Source organism: Cariama cristata, unplaced genomic scaffold, assembly GCF_000690535.1.
Source record: "Cariama cristata isolate BGI_N322 unplaced genomic scaffold, ASM69053v1 scaffold7033, whole genome shotgun sequence".
NCBI lineage: Eukaryota > Metazoa > Chordata > Aves > Cariamiformes > Cariamidae > Cariama > Cariama cristata.
The window spans coordinates 9,806-19,876 of NW_009607707.1; the positions used below are offsets into that span (position 1 = coordinate 9,806).

At 39.9% G+C, this 10,071-nt stretch overlaps 1 protein-coding gene across 1 annotated transcript in view; it reads right to left on the reverse strand.

Moving 5' to 3' along the window:
* Positions 1-240: 240 nt before the first annotated feature.
* Positions 241-10,071, reverse strand: part of LCMT1 (leucine carboxyl methyltransferase 1) — a gene marked incomplete at its 5' end in the record, with an annotated part of 10,951 nt that continues 1,120 nt past the window's right edge. The window contains 6 exons of the mRNA XM_009696833.1: positions 241-509; positions 2,243-2,340; positions 5,128-5,219; positions 5,643-5,744; positions 6,530-6,650; positions 8,525-8,627. Coding sequence (XP_009695135.1) covers positions 487-509; positions 2,243-2,340; positions 5,128-5,219; positions 5,643-5,744; positions 6,530-6,650; positions 8,525-8,627 — 539 coding nt within the window. The remainder of the gene's footprint in view (positions 510-2,242; positions 2,341-5,127; positions 5,220-5,642; positions 5,745-6,529; positions 6,651-8,524; positions 8,628-10,071) is intronic.

The window sequence follows — 10,071 nt, forward strand, 5'->3', positions numbered from 1 at the left end:
AATTAACAAAATTTAACCTTCATGATCAGCCGTGCATAGTGCAGAGATATCCAATAATGCAGCTCACCAGCATTGTTTTTCCAGCTTCCTGTCACAAGTATATTTTACACATCCACAAAAAGACGAAAGAGGAAAATCATATAATCCAAGAACACTTGACTTTCAGTTTTAAACTAAGGCAGGCAAGCTTTTAGACAGGAATTACCGACATCTTACGAAAGTCCGTCATTATATATCTGGGAATGGGAGGCAAGTCTTGCCTTGTAACAATTGCTCACAACGGGCAAAAAAGATTCATTAGAACTACCAAAAGCCAACAGGACAGTTGACACCAGCAGCATCCATCGCCTTCTGTACTGGCATTGCTTACACAGCTGCGCAGACTGAAGTTGGCACATGCAACATCCCATCATTTCTGTGATCTTGTCTCAAGTAGAAGGTAGTTGCTGTGGCTTCTGGGTCCATGGCTTCCCTCCAGCAAATACATTAGAATGTGATGTTTGCAAGACCTATGTGAAAAAAAAGGGGGATGAGGGGGGAGAAACAAGTGTTTAATTTTTATACCACCTGTACTTTGCTACTATGAGGACAGTTAGACACAGGAATAAGGATGTTTTGAGAATTTTTTTTTTTTTTTTTTTACTTAAATGTAAGGGATTTGGCGGGAGGACGGGAAACTAGGAAACAGGTTGACCTGTACTTTGTTAACCCTTTTTTGACTGTGATGTAGCAATTAATTTAAATAAGCCACTCTGAAGGAGTACTGAAGTTATTCATGGCAGAAGGAACAACACAGAGGCTGCTGATGAACCTAAGGGTCTGCCCATGAAACTGAAAAGAGAAAGCTGGAGAAAGTACCGTTAATGAGGGCAGTAAACTCACACTGGACAAACTGCTTTAGATTAAGGCATATCCATGCATTAGACATTTGATCATCTCCTTTGAGATTTGTCTTTTTTGACTTGACTTCTAAGATACACTGCATCACTTAAATTCAGGTCCCAAAATTGTCCTAAATATTTCTGTAATCACAGCAAAGAATAATGCTGGAGATCCCAGGAATACTGGCTACTATGAACAGGTGAACTTTTTTGGCCTTAGCTCCTCTAGAAATAAGTTCTGTCTTACAGTCATCACTTTTTAGCAATAAGAAATCAAATGGAAAACGTGCATTTCTGCAGCTCAAAACTGCTGAAGCTGTAGGATTGCTGTAGATGTGCAGACACCACAAGGTAGCATCTCTGTCACAGCAGCAGCAACAGGGTATTGAAGATCTAGTTTTACCAGCTGTACCAGATGCTTTGCTACTCAGTCTGGCTGCACAGCTTCAGCAGAGATTACATCTATTCCCATTTGCTAGGGAACAGCAAATAAAATTTGTTCTTGAATACTGCTTTGTTAGGAGCAAAGGAAGGGCGGAGAAGGAGAAGGGGAGGAAAAAGATATAAACTGGCAGGTATAGAAGTTTTCTGGAAAGACTAAATTCCCTGAAACTGCAGACAGAAGTAGAGATAAACTGTATCTGCAACAGAGTTGCCTTTCTAATTTGGAAAAATAATGGTTGAAGACATCCATCCTTCACCCAAATCACAACTCTTTTGATTTTATTATTTCTTAAGCAGCAGCAACATACATAATGTTACATAAAGCATAAATCAAGTCCCTCTGTTTCAAAGAAGTTCCAGTCTAGGAGAGACAGAAGTTTAAGAACAAAAGGAACATTTAAAAGAGTTAACTTCAGAGGGAATTTTTTCTCCCAGGAGAAAGTAGCGTGGAAAACTTAAGTCTCGGATGTAAATGGGGACAGTGCAGAAAAAGACTGAGCTAAGTAACACAAATTTATTTTTATGTTGTCAGGACACTGTGATTTCATATGCCATGTGCCCACATGGCACTTAACATGCATAGGATTTGTAAACATTTCAATTGGTACTGATAGTATAAAGCAGGCAGTTATTCCAAGTAACCTATATGGCATCTTTCAGTATAAAAATTTTAACTCCCCTGCACTGGACAGGTTTCCTGTTGGACAACTCAGATACCCATACAAACCCTCCAAAGGCTGTGGAGAAACAGTCATGAGACACCACCTGGGAGGTGTTCACAGCCCCAACGACAACAGGGAAGGAGGCCCCATTCCCGAGACAGGATACTTCTATCACACATCTGGTGTGATAGTCCCAGTCTTTCCACGTAAGATTTCAATGTGAAGGGTCGCCTCCTAGATGTTGGAGAACATTACCCAGATTACTGCCGTCCTTTGAAGCCCAGCAGATGCAGTAGTGCTGCATTAGTTGTTCAAACAGTTCCTTTTCATCTAGGAATTCAAGTTCTTCTATTCTGTAGGAACGAAATAAAAACTGTGATTCAAGCTAGAGTCTCAGTACAGTTCTTCATGTACTCTTCTTCATTCCACAGGAGTGAAAACTCTGGCCAATAAGGCAGTTACCTTTCTAGTAAATTAATACGGGTATTTGTCCATAATGAAGATACCACCACTACTCCTAGCCTTTGTTGCCAACGTATGAAACAAGGGACCCACAAGATATTTTCACCTTCTAATCCCTGGAATTTCATGTTCCAGGATCAATCTGTGTAAATTCTCACAAATACCAGTATTTCTCTTCTAACCACTTTTACTGCACGTATGCTGGATTTAAGTAGACACAATAGTACTGTCACCGTTTAAGGCTGGGCTGGCAATTAAAGCGGGTGGCAGATGCTCTCTATTAGCCCCTTCCTTTCCCAGAAGGGGAAGGAAAGGAGAAAAGGGAGAGAGACTTATGGGTTGGGAAATTAACACAACTTTAATAAACAATAACAATGAAAAAGAGTATAATAATACTAATAGTAATACTACAAATAATAGAACTAAAAATACACAAAACCAATATTGAGCTTTGGGATCGAGTCAGTGGTGGCTCGCACAGCTGACGTGGCAGGGCAGGCACCAGGATGTCCCACACTGGACTCTGCAGCAGATGGGAACCAGACTAAGGAAAGCACAGATTGGGATCAGAGGCAGGAGAATAAGCAGAGTCCCACAACGATGCCAGTCATGAAAGAAGGGGCCAAGCCCTGTCATCCCTTAGCTTTATACCGAGTATGACATGTATGGGATGGAATACTTTGTTAGTCAATATTTGGTCACCTGTCCCTTCTGCACTTTCCAGCAGATGTGACCCTTTTATGTCTCTTCACTTGTGGACCATAAGAGAGTCCACAGTGACCTTGGTTCCCACAGGAATAAGTACAAACATGGGCCTTTCTGCATACCAATCCCACCGTTACCTTAGTAACAACTATAAATGTCAAGCGTTATCAATTCTAAAAGCAGACACTGTCTGAAAAACATGCAGTCAACTTCAGAAAGTGCAGTTAATTAGAGGAAACTTAACTGAAGGAAAATCTACTGAAAGGAGAATTGATCCTGTTTTAGTCAAAACCAGGACAAGTACAGCCTAACAGAAAGAGATTTATCGTTACCAAAGGATTACAGTGAACAGCTGAAGATAGTATTTTCTCCAGAAAATCACAAGTCCGTATTATGTCTTGGAAGAGTGATGGGTACACCAGTGCAGCTTCTAACAACTTTCCCACATGAGCTCATGGTGAAGCACAAACCAAATGGTACATATAAGATCCGAGGATTTTTTTTTCCTGAAATCGTTTCTACTTAGCATTCTTAAAACAGGATCTTTGATTATCTTCAATCAAACAAATAGAAGAACTTCTCCCAAGCTGTGCTTGCTTTAAGAAGTTTAACCTGGCACATTCCTCTCTCTCACTCTAGATTACTTAAATCTCAGTGTTTATCTTCCAAGCTAAATATTTGGAAGGGCTGCTACTGAGGATCAAAAGAGGCTGAGGGGCAAAAATTCCTAAATACACTCACAGATGTGCAAGTGCGGCAGAAGAACATTTTCATAAAGACTTTTATAAATAGAAATCATTAATACTGAAGGACAGAGTTTATGTAACCTGTTTCTTGGCATTTGGAACAAGTGGAAGAAGCTGAACAGACCTAAGGTAGTCATAAATGCTGCAAAAAAAGTACAAGCTATGTCTCTCTGCAAGTGCCATATGGTATAATCACACAGTCATCGCTCCTATTTAAACAACCTATGATTTTCAGTCTCACCTGTTCAGTTCCATGGTTTGAGAAATCTCCATATGTGAATACTTATTTTGACCAAGGTAACTTGTTCAGCTAATTCAAACTATAGTTAATGAATGACTCAGACCAATTCACACTTTATATTATATACTTAAGAAGTTACTATTTAAAAACAGTTTCCCCCTTTTTAGCTTTTCTTTAACGCATAAAATTTAACAAAATCCATGCAGGTTACTGACTGTTGTAACAACCTTTAGTTATACCCTCTATGTATGAAGCTCTGTCCACAGACCCAGCAGTCTAGCTCATGAAGATGATATGAATGGAAGATGCACCTATCTGTTGAGAGACAGTCACACGATGCTGTCGGGCACATCTCTCCTCTCTCCCTCTCTTTGCTTGCATAGTACAATAATAGGTCATAGCACTAAATTACTGCCCTGTCTTGGCTCATTACCTAAACGTGCTGCCAAGGAAGAAGGGAGGGAAGATCAGGATTGCTCATTTTCCACCCACTTGGAGTAAAAATGCAAACGGATAAGTTACCTTACCTAGACCTACAAGACTGGAGCAAACACCTAGCTGTCACCTCCCTTGGGGACTTGAAAAGTGGCTGCCTGTTCTGAGTGTATTTTAGGACTCCACTCCACTCATCTAGTGTTGTGGAGGCTGGATGTTCACAAGGAACATCTTAGGTACTGTAAAAACTCAACACAGCATTTCTGTAGCATCTTTTATCTGCAAATTTCTGTCATCACACCCAAATAAAACATCACCACTGCCAGTCTACTCCCGGCAGCAATAACCCTCTGCATCATTAGTGTTGCTCCAGGCATTATCCTTAAGGCTCTGCAGAGCTTCGGACTCAGACATGTTCTGTCTATCCAGCTAGCATCGGCACGCAGCCTCCTCTGTTATACTAGGGGATTCCACACTACATATTGACGTGAACTACCTTGGAAATGGCATCTGAAGATGACTTTTGGTCTCAAGCAAGCTATCAGTAATACCTTTTGACATCAGCCTGTGGCAAAAAGCTGTACACTTTCATCATATCAATGGCACGTGCAGTTTCCCAGCCACTTAACAGCAACCGTTCCCTCTGTAAAATAAACAAGCAGCATAGTTTTCAGAGGACTCGAGGAAAAATACCAGAGAACAGTTTTTCCCCCCTAAGGATTTTGTAGGTCATTTGCTAGACCTGTTCTTTGAAGAGCTCTTACACTCTTTTCCAAGCATCTGCCGCTAACCTCTGCGCAGAGAGGACAGTGGGACAGATGGAGCTGTGCTCTGATCTACTGCAGTTTTTGTACAACTATCAAAACCAAGTGGTATTGAGCAACCATGGCATTCATAACAGGGAACCACCATAACACGGATAGGAAAGGGTTTCAGTAGGTAGCAGCTGCCCCACCCCAAAGCTGCTTTGGTCACTGCTCTGAGCCTTACAGTGCACACACTGAGACAGAACTTGCAGACAGATTGATTAATATCAAACACATCCAGAGCTCTGTGCCCCTTTTACCTGAGAGTCTAAGGATCTGCAGACTTCCACTCCAGCCAGGTTACACTGTCGTCTCTGCAAATTCTCAATCATGATCTGTCCAAACCGGTCCGTCATATTCACCTCAGGTAGAGAATGAGACAAAAGTGTTCCCCCTTCCGAAAAGAATGTAATCGCAGTGAAACGCAGTAACTTGGTTAAACTCTTGTATTGTCTATGTCATAAAATGCACAGGATAACATTAAAGTAAGTTTCACATTCTTACACTAGGTCTCATTTCCCACTGCCACAATCTCCTCAGTTACCCCATGCTTACAAGCCGAGTCCTAGTTCAATGGTGACAATGCTACTGCCTTTACAGACACGGGGACTGGGCACTGAAAACTGACTCTGCTTTAAGTTGTCGGCAACGTGGTTCAGCTCTCCAGCAGTGATTTACAGCTTGGAAGATCCTGTTACTAATTCCTGGAGCCACCTAGCTCCCCCGAGGCAGTATTTTACTTCCCTGCAGAGAAGTCAAGTTCATGCTAATGTGATTTTTGCTCCACTTTGCCAAAGAACACAGAGAAGTAATTATGGAATGTTATACTATCATATCCAACATTCAGCATCATTTCTTTTTCCTCTGTCTTAACTAAACCAATCTTCTATGGTTTTCCCCACATATAGATTAAGTCTCAGTTATTTTGGTTCAACATAGTCCAGAAATTGTCTTTCAGAATAGCTGTATGCTCTTTACAACGCGTTAACCGATTTACAAGACAAAACACATTACTAAAGAAATTCAGCAGAAACTGCTGTCTCTACAAAAGGACATGGCCTTCTATTATTCTACAAGCAGAACTCCCACTTTTGTCAGCAATTTTTATGACAATAACGCAGGTCTAAAAATGCCATTTTTGTTTTACCTGCTCATAATTTATAAACATCGCCACTGGAAAAGTGCTTGCTGCCCACTTTAAAAGATTGGCAGATTGCTGCGGTGTCATGTAAACCAGCACACACTCCGCTACCAGAAGCGTTGGTAAACTTTAAAACAAAAAAAACAAGAGAACTATTTCTAGCAAAAGAACAAGAAAAATCTGTAAAGAATCATTAGCAAGCAAGTAATTTCATGTCCCCAAAATTTCTTAAAAGAGCTACCCTTTTTATGAACTAGACATTTAAGACTGAATGAAAACACTTCATCAAGTGGACTAGAACTGGGTTTTCTGGCAGTTGATGAATTAACCACAGGGGACTCCCATGGTTACAAAACAGAGCTATTAGGAAACAATCTCCCTTAAGTCAGCCATACTATGAACACAGAAGGAGCTGTATTCTGTAAGTCTTCTCTGAACTGTGATAGCATGAACTGAAGCGCATATTAAAATTAATTTTGCAGAAGAATTACATCCTATATACACAATCTGCACTCTTTTAAGAGATCAGTAAAATTAGGAATAAAATACAAATTGAAAAAAAAATGTTTTCTCTTTAAAAAAAGTTCTAAGAGGAATTTTAATTAGACAAATTCGTTCAATATCTGTAAAATAAGCTTCACATATTACCATCTAACGAAACGCAATCTACAGTTTGCACATTGCCTTTTCCCCCTCCGTTCACAAACCCCCCAAAATAGACATCTACACGACTAATTGTCCTTAGAATTATGGAGTTTTCTTTTAATTGCTAGAATGAACAGGAAAAAGAAAAGTCACTAGAAGCAGGAGAAATTCCACGAGGAGCAGCAACGTAGGCAAGTAAAGCAAGATTTCAGAAGATGGAAGGGTAACGATTTAAATGGCAATTTGATGCATTCTGCTTACCCATATGCTCTCTCCCACCCAGCCAGATAGCTGCTATTTATATATCTTATATTTGAAAGGTATGTCCATCATCCACTCTAAAAACTTAAATCCTGTCCCCTCCAGAAGCCTAATGTTCAAACAATAAAATCCCAGATATTAGCTTCTGGAGTTAAGTTCTCAAAAGACTCCATGGCAATCACTTTACCAAAAGGTCTAAGCAACAATAGTGGGGTTAAGCGGAGGGAACAGAAAATAACTACAAAGTTGAAACTCTGAAATAATTTAACATTGACAGAATTATTCTTCATTTTACCAGCTAAGCTCCCAGAAATCTTGACTCATACAGCTCTTACAACAGGGGTGAAAAATGTTCACTGATCTAGGTACTGCTCACTAGTCAGCATTAAAACTAAATGCACCTGAACCAACTCTTTAAAAAAAGCAATTTATGACATTTTTATACATCTCTAGTTTAGAGATTCCCGATGAATAACTTATGATTCTATTAACTAAATTTCAACCAAATTCAAGCACGAGGTAACTCTTTTAGAAATCTCTAAGAGAGTTAACTTCATGAAGTAGAGAAAGAAAACTCGTATGAGCTCCAAGGCAGAAAATGGCTGCTGCGGGAACTCATCCCCTCCAGGGCAAGGAATGGGGGGAAGTGAGAGGGAATTACAGCTGCCTGCCCTGCAACAAGAGCTTTAACTTGTGCAAAAGGATCATATACTCCAAAGAGAACCAATCACCAGAAACACATTCACAGAAAGCTATACTTCACTCCCCGCATCATTTTAAGAACAAGAAGCAAATAGTTCTGTAATGTTTGATCTTCTCAGGAAGGACGAAAACACACTTTACAGAATATACTACGCAATGAACAACCTTGCTTCAGATTTGGAACTACCAAGCAGTCACAGCAATGCCAGCCTGCTTGGCTCAGTGAGGCTGCATGAGGTGTCTGAACAATTCCTTCTGCTCAAAGGGCTCAGGAAAAGGTAACCATGGAAATAGCATAATGAGCACTGGATGCAGATACCGTATGCCCAAGTCTGACTTTACTCTCACGAGTACAATTCCACAAGCCCTCAAAAAAAAAAAAAAAATCCTTACTCTATGTCCAGGTTATGTTTCTTTAGCTTTTCCTCCAGATCCGATGAGAAACGGAGATCTGCTCCTACTATGGAATATCGACTGGAGTCTAGGCTGTGAGAATCTGCAAGTTTAAAATTTTGAGAGACTAATGGTTACAAACAAGAGGGATAGTGAAATTATAAATTAAAAAAAAGAAAGACACAGGAACATATGAATTTGAAGTCAGTTTGATCTGTTCTGCCTAACAATTAACAGCAAACTCTTCTTTTTAAAACATCAATTTCCCTTATACCTGATTGTTGTGCTTTACAGAAGGTGATATATTAGCATCAGACTCTGCAACAAGCCTATTCTTTTGCTCTGGAGCCACTCAAATGCAGATAGGTTATCCCATCCGTTACCATGGTTTCAAGGAATGCAGAGAGAACAAAAATCTGAAGATTAAAGGCAGGGTTTTTGTTTTGTTTGTAGAGTCTTTTTAGATGACCCAATATATGTACATAAGGAACTACATTAAAAAAAAGTACATCAATTTCTGACAAACTAAGTTAAGAGTAACAATATTCCAAATATTAACAATAGATATAGCTATATAAATTAACAATACATATAGCTATGTAATATATATGGGCATCAGATACAGATTTGGAGGCCAAAAAAGTTATCATTTCGTCTTTTTGTATCATCTAGTGATGGTATTTAAGTGTAGAGTCAAATTAGAAAAGGTATTCTGAGAAACAAACATTCACCCTGGAATACAACAGGCAGCAAGCTCCTGTAAATGCTTTTCAACATGAAGGAGGAACTAACACTAATGTCAAAAGACACTTTGTCATACTAGCAAAACTGTAAGGAAGCCAGCAGCAACATGAGCATCTTGCTATCAATAACTCTGACAACTAGTTGCAACCAATTCAACTAGATGAGTCCAGTCCCCATAGAAAGTATTTTGCAAGTACAGTATCAAACCCAGTTAAAGACGTAAAGTTCTGCGGGAATATATCAGATTGCTCTTTCATGCTTTAGCTCCACTAGCGTGAAGTCATTAGGACAGTATAACACATAATTTTCCCCTCTTACCATTTGAGTGCGACAGAGCAAGCAGTAAAATAAGTAAGCTAAACAGTGGGAAAAAAACCCAGAGTGAGAGTTTAAAGTGGTCTAGTGATGGCCAGCCAACACCCATCTGCAGCAGCAAGCTCTGGCACAGCTCCATTTGGGATCCTGCTGCAGACAGACACAGCTCCTGAATGGTAATACGGGCGCAGATGTCAAGAGCTAGCTGAAGAGGAAAGAGAAGCCAAGTGGCTGAAGAGACAGGACGAAAGGGGTTTTCCATTTCAAGAAAGGGAAAAAAAAAAAATGGGGGGGAGGCAACTTATTAAATTAAGTAGTGCTTCAAACATTCTGGAAGATGTACCTCCAGTTAGTTTTCAAGTGACCAACTGTTTGAAAATGGCACTAGCAAGTGACAATAGCTGTCTTCCAAGAACATTTCTGCACAGATACAGAAACCAGAACAGTTCATGCAGAGAGTTACAGGGTGAAAAAAGAAGGGGTGGGGG